The sequence below is a fragment of the Dendropsophus ebraccatus genome, unplaced genomic scaffold (genome assembly GCF_027789765.1).
Source record: "Dendropsophus ebraccatus isolate aDenEbr1 unplaced genomic scaffold, aDenEbr1.pat pat_scaffold_1102_ctg1, whole genome shotgun sequence".
Taxonomy (NCBI): domain Eukaryota; kingdom Metazoa; phylum Chordata; class Amphibia; order Anura; family Hylidae; genus Dendropsophus; species Dendropsophus ebraccatus.
Window position 1 is genome coordinate 1 of NW_027208519.1, and position 15767 is coordinate 15767.

The 15767-nt window shown below is 43.8% G+C and overlaps 1 protein-coding gene across 1 annotated transcript; it reads right to left on the reverse strand.

The window, feature by feature from the left end:
• Positions 1-1346: 1346 nt before the first annotated feature.
• On the reverse strand, positions 1347-15411 carry LOC138774785 (kelch domain-containing protein 4-like; the record flags this gene model as incomplete). Its single annotated transcript, XM_069955698.1, is given in 9 exon segments — positions 1347-1416; positions 2332-2491; positions 3328-3420; positions 3861-3937; positions 3939-3998; positions 10912-11010; positions 13086-13164; positions 14699-14790; positions 15221-15411. Coding segments are annotated over 9 exon segments (829 nt in total), but the record flags the coding sequence as incomplete, so codon positions are not given.
• Positions 15412-15767: the final 356 nt, after the last annotated feature.

The following is a 15767-nucleotide window of genomic DNA, read 5'->3' on the forward strand; positions in this document are numbered from 1 at the left end:
TGTAAGCGAGAGCTCGCTTACTGAGCCCATTTACAGCCTGATAATCAGGCAGCAAGGACTGCACGGACATTGTTAGCAATGTCCGTGCAGCCCTTGTAAATAAAGGCAGTGATTGGCTGAGCAGCCTGTCAATTCAAACAGTGCCCGGAGCAGGCCGAAGCTAGCAGGACGTCAGGGAGTATGGGGAGGTATATAGGAGTTTATTTTAGTTTTTTTACAAAGTAACTAGCCGTCAGGCAAGGATCGCTATTACACGATTTTAGATCTGGACCTAAAGAAACGATCAGCCAATGACCGTTTCATCAGCTGATTGTTGTCTTTATTACATGTAGCAATAATCGGCCAAAATGGCCTGACTCGGCCGATTATTGCTCGGTGTAATAGAGCCCTAAGATGGTCACTCCCCCAATCTTTTTGCCTACCAATGCACTGTTCACTAGAAGAGGGACAGTAGGGGAAGGCCCACACAAGGGCTTAATTACAGCCCACAGTGTCAGTAAGCTCATATAGTGACCTTGTAGAGTTAGAATGAAGCATGCGTACCATTACACTGTATTGCTGCACATCCTCCACTCCTTTTCTTCAGCATCACAGGCAGGGGCGAATTAACTTTACCATGGGCCCTGGGCTGTTCACCAAGCTTGCCCCCCCCCCAACCCACTGTAACTATGGCAGCACTAGCTTTAGCTTTTTCTTCTATAATGCAGCCTGTTAAGGACCTGTGATGACATCATTGTCACATGATAAGGTCCTTCAGTATGTTCTGTAATGTTACTGCATTGTCTCCGGGCTGCAGTTTTGCCCTAATTTGTGCAAAAAACTGAAAGTATAAGTCTGTTTGGGGGGCCATGGGCCCCCCAGGACCTCAGGGCCCCGGGCTACCGCCCGAAACGGACCTATTATAATCCGCTACTGGTCACGGGACTACCTGAAGCTGTGGGGTCTGATAGGAGATGAGGACTCAGCACGGCAGCCTGCGTGGTTCCAACAGCAGTTCATGACCCACAAATACATACAATAGCAATCTCTAGCTTGACCGCAGGTCAGATAGCAAAAGGGGGCCTTTGCCCTGGATAATTTGGGACCCTAGCAAGGGGTGTTTCAGGCAGCCAATGCTGTGTTTAGATTTGAAGTACAGGCTAACACAAAAGTAGAGCAATAGAAGAGTGTATAAAGAGTGTAGCTGTATACATGACTGCAGAACTTTTTCTTGTGGGAAAGTTAGCTGGTAATGTAATGGCTATGACTATGTTACCCTGCCTTTATTACTTCAGTAGGTGATTAAGTAAAATAGAACTCAGGGTGACTGATCAAAGTATATTTTGAGGTCAGATAGGACTGCTCACCTGCACTTTCCATCTTCAGCAGGAACATGTCTGTGTGCACTGTCCCTTTGTCTACATCCTTCTTCACTCTCTGGGGAGCACAATAAACACACAAATTAGCCTAACAAGCAGTTGAATGTAAAGCCCCTTTTACATGGGCCGATTATCGCTAGAAAATGCTCTCTTGGCCTATAATCAGCCTGTGTAAGCATCAGCAATCAGCTGAGGAGCGAGAAAACGCCTGCTCCTCAGCTGATCGCAAATCACTGTAAACAAGCACTGATCTCGCTGATCGACGCTCACTTACGTCCTTGCACTGCCCCGTATCAGGCCATGTAAAAAGGACCCTAAGTTATTATTTCATGATATCAGCCATTTCAAATCAAAGCACGGCTGACTGTAGGACAAATTAACTCTGGCTGACGCCCAAAAGAAAAGCTGACCATGAGGCCCAGCTCACATCAACTTAAGGTCTACCATTTTATATATGCTGGGAAATGTTCCAAATGTGTACCTCCAAAATAAGGTTGTATAGGCGCACAGCACAATATATCATCCACAGACTGCCACTATAAATTATTTTAACGTAGTATATTGTTATATACCAGGCCAATGGAGGGCAAATACACTCTTTTAGTTTCTGAAGCCCTGTTATTAGCCATTATAGTGTGGTAAGAGGATGACTCTAGGACACCTGAATACAGTCTATTGTTCCCTTTTATCAAAAATTCTGGCGGGGGTTAAAAAGTTTTTAGAACAGATTGCTCCGTTATCAGTTACTTCAGGTTAGAGGAATGACCACTATATATGACTATATGTTTTCTGTTAAAACCAAATTTATGTTAAATTAACCTCAAGAAACTTTTTTATCCATACTTGTTACCAATAGTGATTGGGTCTCTTGACACAGTTTTGCACTGTCCTAGGTTTCTATATTTGCAGGTCACTGCCCCCCAGTTTTATGTCGGCACTGATTCTACAGAAAGTAATATGTTGAAAGTCTCACCAGCTTAGAATATCCCCCATAGATAACAACACCTCCATCCTGGGTCGTGGTCAACTGACATCCCGACCGCGGTGAAGGGCCAGTGCCAGATGGTGAGATCTTCGCCCAAGTGAAGGAGTCCAGGTTAAATGTGTACAAGTCGTTATAATAAATGTAATCCCTAAAAAGAGTATCAATAGCAAAGGAAGTGTCTTAATAGGTGTTAAAAGGTATTGGTGTGTACTTACACGCTACTGGCTGAAATAATGAAGACTGCAAATCACAATTTTTTCAGCAGAAGAGGCCTAGTCAAAAATGTGTGCGTGTAATTTTGTGTCTAGGGATTAATAAATCTCCCTCAAAATTATCAAAGGGGAACTATCAGCAGGTTAGACAAATCTGTATGTCTCTTACCTTCATCCTCTAGCTGTTCCCATGCAGTTTGTAGTGTAACCTTGTGTCCGGTAAGGCTGTTTGGAGCACTGAGGGCGGGGGCAACGCTCCAAAGGATCCATCCGATCTGGTGGATCTGCACTCTAAGGGCGGGAACCCTACCCCGACACCACAAGTGGCACAGGAACGGTGCGGAGGATGATGGTAAGAGACATACCTTCTTCCTCAGCACCCCATGCGCAATAGGGAGTTATCAGTAGGTTAGATTTGTCCAACCTGCTCATACTTCCACTTTATATAAAATCAGCATGTCCCTTTAACTAGGGGCACAAAGTAGATGAGGGTGGATTGAAGGCCCCATGATGGAAATAAGAACAGTTAATGCATTATGGTAGCTTGACACCATGAATTCCTCAACATGTGGCTCTCCAGCTGCTGCAGAACAACATCTGTATGAATTTTAGTCTATGCTTGAAGTAGGAGTTTCGCCACAGCTGAAGGCCGAAAGCAGGTTAGAGATGAGTTGGTCGCACACTACTCAGAGATCTCCCAACAGACTTTTAACACCCTTTCTATGGCAAGTGTGGGTCTGAGGATGGGCATGTCACTAACTAAGGCTCTCACCTTGTGCTTTCATGAAATCCTCCAAACACTATAAGCTGCTTCTTAGAATACAACATGCGGTGGCCACTTCTTCCAGAGGGTCCTCCTGGGGATCTACACAGTAGACATGTATGTGAAACACATCAACAAATACATCCCTAAATTGTGCAGATACTTTATATCCTTGATCATTGTTTATCTAGTCCCCATTAGGGCTTGACACCACTCAGCTATATAAAGGAAGGGGATTCAAATTAGAATACCTCAGAATTTAGGGACTGCCACAGTAACAGTGGCTATATTGGTGGTCACCTACCCACAGAAGCTGTGCAAATCTTTCCATTATAGTTTTGCCCTGTCAATTACACTTCTGATTTTGGTTGAGAAAATACTGACCAAAATACGGAGGGAAACACTGTGTGTGAACATAACCTAACAATATAATGGAAGGTAAAGACTTGAGGCTCTACGTGAGAGTGAAAGTGATTGGACAAGAGTTGCAGTACAAGAGATGCAGATTTACATGAAGGAGAAACAACCGACCGTTATCTTACTTTATCTGCTCCCATGTTTTGGTATTGAGGTGAAGTACCCAGAGGTCCTTGTAATGGTAAAACTGTTCCCCATCGGGGAGATGCAAACTCCCCTCCGAAGACCCACAGCTGTCCCCCAGCCTGAGGGACTGCCACTGCCTGCCAAGAGAGGAAGATACTTAGTGAGGGTGTGGAGGGGAAGATACATAAGAAACATGATGTACATGGTTTGTGCTGCTTTGGATATAGCCTTAATACATGAGCCTCATAGAACCTAAACACTTGTCATCGACGCTTAGCAATGAGAACAAAGTGTCAAATCTGATGGATTTATCACATATGTGTAGGGCCAGTGAGTGCCATGCTCTTTTCATAACTGAGGGGACATATTTCAATCTGTGGCCATAATCCAGGAAGCCATGTACACATCAACAACCTGCAGTGTCAGCAAAAGTCAGGGACTGTGCAGCTAGAGTGCCACCTACAGGCAACTTGTAGTATTATATGTTTGGCTTGGGTGTCATTAGTGCTACTGAGAACAATTAGGATTTATTGTTGCCCCGCTATACCATTGTGATGCCCATTTCAGACAGGATTACACAAAATGATTACCCTTTTTGTGTGATATCGCACAACTTTATTTTTTCCTCTTTCATCTGACCTTCTAAATTCTCACATTATGTTATTCCCAGTAGCACTGAGGCACCAAATTGTGTACTCCTATAGATGTTAATGTCATATGACTAAAGGTGCCATGAAGTCCATTACACTTACATTTTTGAAATTGCATTTGATTGAATAGAATTGATTTAAATTTATTCACACTAATAAGGAAAAGGATTAAATAGATATTAATTTAATTTGTTTAAAAAGCTGCATATAATCATATGTTGTATCCTAAAGCCTTACTGGCTGTAGAATAGAGGTGCTGTAATTTGTTACTTTATACATGTTGTGGGCTCTTTAAGATGATGCTGAAGAAGCTTCTGTGCTTGTCATTGCTGTGAACGCCCACATGTCCTCTCTCAGCTTTGCAACTGGCACACCCACTCATTAGGCGTACAGAGCTTTATACAGTGTGACAGGGGGAGGATGGAACCCCCAGTGTCCATGCCAGAATACCTACCCTAGCATTACCATATCAACAGGCGTCAAAGCAGAATTAACTAAAGAGATGCCGTGGCTTAATAGTGCAAACATCCACAGAGAAAGTCAACCAGCAAAATAAGTCAGTCACTGTATACATTTCTAATATACTTTTGTGTTTCTTACCAATTTTTTACCAATATCAAGATCTCCACTTGCAGCCAGTGAATGGTAACATTCTTCTTCTCCTGTAAACTTCTAAGCTAAACTCATCGGTATCACACATCTCTCCAATTCTGATTGTTTGTTAAAATATATCAGACGGATCTTGCATGCCCAGAGCATAGGCGTATTACACGCCATGGAGAGGCCATTACAGTGTAGGGTCTGCCTCGATATGAGTCCACCTTATCCTGGTGAGGCAGTTTACGCTGTTTGGGAATTATTTTTTTTTTTTTAAGTTGGGGGGGGGGGGGCTGCTTTTAACTATTTTCATGTCTGTGGTGGGTCTGTATCTTGCTGTTGCAGTGAGCTGTTGCATTTTTCTGTGTTTTTGTGTGTTTAAAATATATCAGTGCAAGTACAATGTATAAAGAATGCAAACCTAGGGTTTGGTCCTGTGACAGTGTGGTTTCAGGGTCATTCTGTGGCCCCCTCTCCCCTGTTGGCTCTTGCTTTGCAGGGTTGGCAATCGCTGACCGGCATAGTGTTGTATTAGTGTAGGGACCCATGTGGGCCAGAAGACCTGCACGCGGTACATGAGGCAATATGGTTTGATCAAATTATTTACCAACATTCTAGCGTTGTTTTTTAAAAATAGCCAAGAGGCACTAATGCAAGCCATGGGTGTGAGGTGCAGCAGCTCCTTTTTAATCGATTGCCAGGGGAATACGTTTTACTGTGCCCCGCTTTCCTACACCGACAGAGCCTGGTCACGCTGTGTGGCACTTCCAGGTCTTGGTCTTGATACAAGTAAGTGCCAATGACTGGCCGACACTTCTCTGTATAGAGACAAAACCTAGAAAGGCCATGCAGTAGGATCAGGTTCAGTTGGCACAGCAGTGATGGGGGAGCAGGGCAGAACAGAGAACATTTTGGTTCCAAAGTGTTTCCCTTTAGGATGGCACCATGGATGCTCCAATATAACTGTAGGGACAGGGAACAGAGTTTAAAAAGAAGTCCCACCCCTTTCTCCTTAGCGTTTTTCTGTCCCTACATGGATGGGTCAAAGAGATGGCCAGTAGCCGTGAAATATTGCTGTTTCCAGCAGATCAGAGCCTGAGGGTTTTATTCCTCCTTGGGTTGGAGTCCCCCTTGTGCCAAGGAGCCAAGCTGTTTCAGCCTCGGTGAGTTGTGCATTGGCAGGGACGCCATCAGGGCAGTATTGGCGGTACAGCTGTAAGGGGCACGGCCACAAACTAGGATCCAGGGGGGCCTGGTCGTCCATCCTCCCTTCATACAGGCTCCTTACAGCTGTACCGCACAGGCAGAAAGAGGTAAAGACAAAGGCCCCCCCGAAGCTGCTGTGTGAGGAGCAGAAGACTGCATCACGGGCCCGGAGCTTCCCTGCATAGAGTAAGTGTGTGTGCGACTGTGAGTGTGTGTGTGCCCATCCTGGAATAGTATATAAATCTGCTACTGCTGAACCAGTCCCTACTGCCCAGACAACTCAGCTCTGCTGTGCCTGCCTATAGCCCAATGTAGCCCAGGTCATTATTACAGTGTATGAGGGGCTGAGGGGGCTCTGCTATGGTATATGATGATATAGGAGGGATTATTACAGTGTATGAGGGGCGGAGGGGGCCCTGCTATGGTATATGAGGAAATAGGGTGGATTATTACAGTGTATGAGGGGCTGGTGGGGGCTCTGCTATAGTATATGAGGATATAGGAGGGATTATTAGGCTGGGTTCACACACAGTATATTTCAGGCAGTATTTGGTCCTCATGTCATGTCCTCATAGCAACCAAAACCAGGAGTGGATTAAAAACACAGAAAGGATCTGTTTACACAATGTTGTAATTGAATGGATGGCCGCCATATAACAGTAAATAACTGCCATTATTTTAATGCAACGGCCGTTCTTTTAAGATAACAGCAAATATTTGCCATTAAATGGCGGCCATCCACTCAATTAAAACATAATGTGAACAGAGCCTTTCTGTGCTTTCAATCCACTCCTGGTTTTGGTTGCTATGAGGACCTGACATGAGGACCAAATACTGCCTGAAATATACTGTGTGTTAACCCAGCCTTACAGTGTATGGGGGGCTGAGGGGGCTCTGCTATGGTATAATGAGGACATAGGAGGGATTATTACAGTGTATATGGGGTGGAGGGGGCTCTGCTATAGTATATGAGGATATAGGAGGGATTATTAGTGTATATGGGGCTGAGGGGGCTCTGCTATGGTATATGAGGATATAGGAGGGATTATTACAGTGTATATGGGGTGGAGGGGGCTCTGCTATAGTATATGAGGATATAGGAGGGATTATTACAGTGTATATGGGGCTGAGGGGGCTCTGCTATGGTATATGAGGATATAGGAGGGATTATTACAGTGTATATGGGGTGGAGGGGGCTCTGCTATAGTATATGAGGATATAGGAGGGATTATTACAGTGTATATGGAGCTAAGGGGGCTCTGCTATGGTATATGAGGACATAGGAGGGATTATTACAGTGTATGAGGGGCTGAGGGGGCTCTGCTATGGTATATGAGGGATTATTACAGTGTATGGAGGGCTGAGGGGGCTCTGCTATGGTGTATGAGAACATAGGAGGGATTATTACAGTATATGAGGGGCTCTGCTATGTTATATGAGGACATAGGAATTATTACAGGGTATATGAGGACATAGGAGGGATTATTACAGTGTATATGGGGCTGAGGGGGCTCTGCTATGGTATTTAAGGACCAAAGTGCCATTACTTTGTGAAGCACTATGAGGGCAATTAAAGGGGTAGTGCGGTGTATAAAAATCTTTCACTAAATAACACACATTACAAAGTTGTACAACATTGTAACGTGTGTTATTGAAGTGAATGGCCCCCTTTGCCATGTTTCCACCCTCCGATGCTTAAAGTGACACTGTCACCCCCTTTGTTCATTTTGACATCTCTACACAGGTGTAAAGGGTAAATTTAGTGTTTTTCATACCTTATTTCATATCATATGTCATGGTGCTTGTTCAAGTAAAAAGTGTCCTTTTATCATCTGCAGATTGTATTAAGTGGGCGTGGCCTCGCGGTACTAGCGCCACATAACCCCGCCCACAACGGCACAATTGGCCCCGCCCCCTCGCCGGCCATTGGAACAGGCTGGCCGAAAGGTCTAGACTCCACCCCCTTTACGTTGGACAACCAATGGGCGTCAAGGGGGCGGGGCCAACCGTGCCGTTGTGGGCGGGGTTATGTGGCGCTAGTGCCGCGAGGCCACGCCCACTTAATACAATCTGCAGTTGATAAAGGACACTTTTTACTTGAACAGCACCATGACGTATGATATGAAATAAGATATGAAAAACACTAAATTTACCCTTTACACCTGTGTAGAGATGTCAGAATGCACTAAGGGGGTGACGGTGTCACTTTAACCCGGAAGTGTGTGTGTGTGTGTGTGTGTGTGTGTCGATTTGTGCTGATTTCTGTGGACATGGAGTCTGGGGGGTGAGGCTGTATGGCTATCTGTATACTATATCCAGGTTGTATGATATCTGTATGCTATAGCCGGGCTGTATGGTATCTGTATACAATATCCAGGCTAGGCTGTATTGTATCTGTATACTAAATATATCAGCAGTGGCTGACCAGGCATGCTGGGGGTTGTAGTTGCACAGTAGGTTAAGTGTGTTAAGTGTGCTGTTTGTCTGCCGGAGCACTCATGTCCCAGCTAGCTGGGAGTAATGCACGCTGTGCACCCGCCAAAGGTCGACCCTGAGTCAAAGATACGTTCTATGTTTTTTGTTAATGGGGGGTGGGAACAGACACTTCGACTAAATTCCAGATGGCGGCCCTGTGCATAGAGGATCTGCAGGAGGGAACTCCTTATGGGGTTCAGTGTAGAAAGTGGCAGGTTTCATGTATACCGGAGCGACGATAACGTGTTCCACGTAACCCTGATCTCTCTGTCTGTGAATAGGTACACCCATTTGCACAGCGGGAGACACTATATGCTACCCATGCTCTGCAAGATGGATGCACCTACCAATCCATGCGGTGACCCTGCAGAACCAGGAAAAAATGCAAGTTCTGTAAGTAAGGCTCACTCATGTTATATGTGGGTCTCTGCAATTAAGTCTTCTTTCTTTGTTTTATCAAGGAGAGAAGGATGCATTTCTTAAAACTACAATGAAGACAAAAAAGGGTGCTTTCTCTCAGAACTGGGATTCGCCGCTGGCATGTGCCTTTCCTCTGTTTCCTCCAATAACTGCAGTACTAAGGAAGATAAGAACAGGGGGAGCCACAGTAATCCTAGTTGCTCCATGTTGGATCAAACGGAATTAATCCCCTAAACTGGAACAATTTAACAATAATCCTTATGCTTCCTCTTCCACACAGACCACATCCCCTTCAGCAGGGTTCCTGGCACATTTAGGGGCAGATGCATCAAAAGCTGGCTTTTTTTTTTTTTTGCGCAGTTCTAATTTCCTCCTTTTTTGCGGTTTTCTTCCACAAAGAGTTTACACTTTTTGCTGGCTTCCTTTAGGCGTAAACCTTAATGCATCTGACACTAATTATCTTGACATCTTTTTAATTCTAGATTTTCTCCAAACAAGGGGTAGACTTGGGTCTTAGTTGTAGACACCATCATTGTACAGATAGCTGGTTTATGTAACTTTCCCCTTTCAGAGAATAGTTGGGTAAAAAAATTTGCAAAATGAGTTACTCAGAACCTCCCTCTAACCTTACTTGCTTTAGAAATTAAAAGAGTTAGAAAAATACGGCCACTTTCTTCCAGCAACAGTACCACCCTTGTCCTCAGTTTGGGTGTGGTTTTGCAGGTCAAAGCCCATTGAAGTTAGTAGAGCTGAATTGTAATACCACACGCAACCTGAGTTGGTGCTGTTTTTGCATGAAAGTAGTTGTGTTTTCTCTAACTCTGCATAACCCTTTTAACTTCATAACTTGGAAAGCAGCTTAGCTGCTATACCTACAGCCTGTAGAGTAGGGGAAATACAGGCTTTATCTATGATACCCCCGAGTGTTGTATGACAAGATTATTCTTAGGTATAATCCAGAGTCGTTTGAAAATCTTCTTCTGAAATTAACAGATAATACTTCTGTCATTTTGTCCAGATCCAAAGAATGAGAAAAAAAATCATAATTTCACTTAGTGGATGTACAGGAGATTGGATAATCATCTTCTCTTGCAGTTCTTAGGATACAATAGCAGTCTGGATCAGATCGGCTATAATGGAGAGAATGTCCTCTAAAGATTAAGGCTCAATCCACACTTCTTAGGCAGAGAAAGGACACGTCTCTAGAACAAATTTGCGGAGCGGTGGTATGGTCTTCTCTTCACACATTTTTCTACCATTAGAGAACGGATGTATGAGCCGGTTAAGCCTTCACTTTTAGACGTTAGGTCCTTTGGGTAATTTTCTCAGCCTGAGCTCCTTTCATGGTGCCATCATGGGGGGGGGGGGGTTTAAGGTGGAAGAACTTTTTCTACCATTAATGTAGTTTCCACAAATCCTTCATGAGGGCACCGCCATATAGTCCCTCCCTTTGTTTTAACTTCCTTTCATAGTGTTGTCATGAAGGATTCTGGGGAAAATAATTAACTGTAGGAATAACTCCTTTTTTTTCCTTTACCACAGTCTGAGCCTACTACATAGTAAAAATATTCCCCAAATATCCCCATAATTAAAAAGGGTAATCTCAACCTGTGGAAATACAAGTGGATTAAGTCTGAACTACAACACTGAAGACACTCACCAACTGTAGTAAATGCAATGTAATATGGAGAGAAGACATTACCTGATGAGCACAGCGCCGTGGTGGGGGGTTTGGGATATCCACTTTACTCCAGCTGTTCTTTTTTATGTTATAGGTGTACAGCTCGTTGTATAGGAAGGTCTGAAAAAAAAACCCAATAAAACAGTTATAAAAAGACAAACAATACAAACTATTTTATATTAGAGCGTTCTATATTTCTCCTAAATTACTCTACAAAATCCCTGGACCCATCATTCCAACAAACCTTGCATAAGTAAATAGTACAGGTGACTAGAAGAAGCTTTGTAACGTATCTTACTAGAGAAAAGTGTAAGATAACAGCCATAAATAATGCTTCTCCACACATACACATTAGATTATCCTGAAACTACAGCTATGCTTTACACACTCCCGCCAGAGACTGATCTGCATTTGGTTACATTTCAGGTTGTTCAGAGCCATGTTTAGCTCTATACAGATCGCCCTCTAGTGGTAATCACAATCACATCCTTACATTGATTAAAACAAGACATTCCAGTGTACTATTCACAACTCTATAGGGAAAGCATAGCAGCTTTCTCACCGCAAACAGCCTATAAGGCTGGTAGTCAGGTGAAGTAGCCCTCCTTTTTTGCCAGTTATTACCCCCAAAATACATCCCAGCACAAAACAGCTGTTTTTGGGATACAGCTTTTCCTAAAGCTCCAAAAAAAATCCAAAAAAATTTACCCAAAATGCTGTACTTTAAAGGTAAAAAGCCACAAATGAAAAAAAAAAAAAAAAAAAAAAAAGTGACATTAAGTGCAAGTCTTATAAATATCGTTTCAGTCCACAAAGTAAAACCCGACATACGGTATTTGGTATACCCATACAGTACAATAAACATGTTATTAATGGTGATCAGAAAACAGTGAGATTTATTAATAATAATTATAATAATAATTTGTATTGTGCATTTATTTATATAGCACCGACAGATTCTGCAACACTTCAATAATAAAAGTGCTGACAAGCCAAAAATCTGCAACAATTTACAGTAAAATTCATGAGGAAGGGGATTTGGAAACATATCCACGTGTAGCAGAGATAAGCCACAGAAAAGCAAGCGCAGCAGATTCTTAGCACATATTCTAACCATCCACTATATAGGATGAAATCTGTTGTGAATCTGCAGCAAAAACTGTATGTAAAGTGAGTTACAGTAACTTCCTGCTGCATGTGGAGCATAAGGGGCCCCAAAGAATTCTTTGATGTAACATTTTAAATTAAGCGACCGTCAGTGGGACCTGGGAGTGACGATATGGAGGCACGGGGACAGGTAAGTTTACTTTGTTTATTATCTGCTAAATGCCAAAGCCTCACACCAATACTATGTGCTCCTTCCTCTTGACGCATTTTCTGCCTTTGACACAGTTGACCATTCCCTCCTCCAACAAACTCTTTCATCCCTTGGTGTCACCAGATTGGCCTTTTTCTTAATCTCCTCTTACCTCTCCAACCGAGCTTTTAGGGTCTCCCATTCCACCTCCTCTCCTCACTGTTGGTGTCCCTCAAGGCTCCATCCTAACGCCTCTTCTCTTCTCCATCTATACCTTTGGCCTGGGACACATCATAGAATCCCACAGCTTCAAGTACCACCTGCATGGCGATGACACTCAGATCTAACTCTCAGGCCATGGTGTCACCTCCCTGCTATCCAGCTATATCTTCCTTCTTCTCCTCTCATTTTCTAAAACTTAACATGGAAAAAACAGAACTGATCATCTTTCCCCCATGTTGCTCCACCCCTCCATTTAATCTGTCAATCACAATCAATGGCTGCACTCTGTCCCCCAAGTCCGCTGCCTTGGGGTCACCGTTGATTCTAATCTGTCTTTTAAACCACACATTCAGGCCCTGACCACCTCCTGCTGCCTTCCCCTTAAAAGCATTTGCCGTATCTGCTCTTTTCTCAACCCTGACTCCACAAAACTACTGGTACATGCTCTCATAATCTCCTGCTTGGACTACTGCAACATCCTTCTCTAATCATCTAATACCCTTGCCCGACTAATCCTCCTCTCCCCTCTGCCAATCCCTTCACTGGCTCCCCATTGCCCAGACATCAGATATAAAGCCACAGACAAAACCATCTGTGAAGCATGCTGACATTTGTAGATCACAGTCCTTACAGGCTAACCTCATTAAAAATTAGAAAAAATTAAGGTGTACTTTACTTTTTGGCCATTGAAATATTCACCTCCAAAGAGAATAAGTTCATCCTTCTCAGGATGCGGAGTAAGAGAGGCGTTCAACCTGGTCAGAGGGAAAAAAAATTATTTTATATTTCAACAAAGGTAAGTTATCCAGCATCATACAATAATCTACATGTCCATATGCTATGTATCCAGGTTTCTGTCTGATGCTGTCTGTAGAGCTAAGTAACTGTGTGGCTTAGGTAGTATACTGTCTGATGAGCCACTTATCATAAGTGATACTGTCTACTGAGCATACACTTTATACCGATGTCGGAAAAAACGGCTGCTGTGTTAGTTGAGGATGGGATAGATAGGCATCAGCAAATCCCTATTCAGAGGGAACAGGTTTAGGGTCCTGATGGCCTGATGCTCTATGTAAACAGGCATTGATCACATTTATTGGCACAACTAAAGCTCCAGACAGGAAGGGGATGCATGAAAGATCGCTGAATCGGCCCTTTTTTGCAATTCATTAACAGTTTAATGTCTTGATCAGTAGATGAACGAATGTCAGAATCAACATTCAAGAAAAAGGGGGCAGAGCACCTCATAGGGTTACACTATCTCAATATACAATGGGGCCCAAGAAACCTCTATATAACCGTTCACCTTGCTTAGTTGTGTCAAAACCAACTATGAATATAATATTGATGCTGATGTCATACAGCATAGTTGCAGCAGAAGTAAGCATTAGTAATGCCCACAGGTACAGACAGACATCGAAAGCAGCAAAAAAAAAAGGCATCTTCTCAACAGACCATGTATATTTAAGAAATTTATTCAGCAAAATCATAGGTAACGTGATTTGGGATCTCTGGTTTCCCTGTCTCAGACATGCCGGAGTCTGGAAGTACAATCCCTCAGGCAAGGGCCTTCACACATGCGTACTTGGATTGCTGCTACAGCAACCAGGGACGCTACAGGTCGCCTCACTTTTTGGCTCCACTAGTCAACAGTAATGATGGCTGCATTGGGATAACCAGTCTGTCATTGTGTAGACTGTTCTCAGCCCCCTCAAGGAAAGCCTGAAGACTTGACTGTGGCGCCAAATTTAACACTTAACAAGTGCTACCAAAGGGGTCGGAAAGTGAGGCGACCTGCAGAGTCCCTGGTTGCTGTATCAGCAATCCAAGTATGCATGTCCTTTCCTGATAGATTGCACTTCCAGACTCCGGCATGTCTGAAGAAGGGTCACCAGAGGTCCCAAAAAGCGCTACCTACAATTTTGCTGAATACATGGTCTGCACAGAAGATAACCTTTTAACTGCTTTGGAGATTCAGAATAAAATATCTGTGCACAGACAGACACAGGCCCCAGTGATTTTGGAGGCCCAAACGTAGTATGGGTCATTTTCTGAGTGTATATGAGTTTTTTAGAAGCTTGGAAAATGACCTGGGCAGGGTCACTAGCTATGTTTGGGTGACTGAAATCTATACGGCCAGTGCTATTCTGACACTGTAACTAATACTGTCTGTTGAGCTGGTAAATCTAAGTCTATCATGTGTGATACTATCCTCAGATCGTGGCTGTGTGCTTTTTTTGTGACATACTTAAGGGTGTCATAATACAGCAGGGTTTATTGTCGTCTCACCTGGGACTCGGTGGTGGACATGATGTTTCTACCACTTGGGTTTTCTTTGCATCCAGTGACTGGAATTCTGCTATTAAAGCCTCCAGATCCTCCTACAGCAGAAGAGACAAAAAGAGAACATGTTAAGACTTTGATAGTTCCTCCATAATAATCACCTCCTTACACACTTCCATCTCCAAATCAGGGCATTATCTTGTCAGTGTCTACACAATGCAGAAAATCACCGCACTTTCTAACAACCAAATTGCACAATCACAACCAAAATACCACCTCACTTCTCCCCATAATGTTGTTGCAGATATCCTCCAGTGTACATCCACACAGATTAGATCAGGGTGTGACCAAGCCCTTACAGATTATTAGGTCACTGACTACTGCATATAAACAATGGGAGGCACTATGCAAAATGATGACAGCAACAGAGCAGAGAACCATCAGGGCTTGTGAATACTGGATCCTGGATCCTGACAAGCTGCCATTATGTGCCCCGGGACACGTGTTCTCACCCCCTCCCCAACTCGCCTCATCCTTCTTAGATCTCTTGGATACTTTCTTCTCCATCTTAGAAGCAGTCTTCTCCGCTCCCTTCACTTTTTTCTCCTTCTTGCCTTTCTTCCCCATGATAGCTCAGGTCGTGCACACTCCTGAGAATCACACTGCAGACAGAGCCCAGGATGACGTCATCAGTGTCAGACCAGGCAGCGGAAGATGACGTCATTACTACCACGTGACTGCTGTCAGTGGAGGAGGGCTGTGCCTAAGGGGGGAGTCATGTGACCAGACGGTATAGCACTGTATTACACGGTAGCCAGCAGCGGAATAGAGCCGCGTGTAGGGCCGGGTGAGGGTCGGGGGTCGGGACTAGTATCTTCCGTTAAGTTGTCAGCTGTGGGTTGGTAGTTCCTTGTGTTCGCAGTGTGTTGGGGCAGGGGCTGGAGCCAATGGGCTGAGCTGCTGTAGGAGTGTGCGACACTGGGTCCAGAACCATATGTATTCCTTATAGAAGTATGCAGAACTATTGTATATAACATAATAGACTAATAGAGGTATACAGCACCAGAACTATATA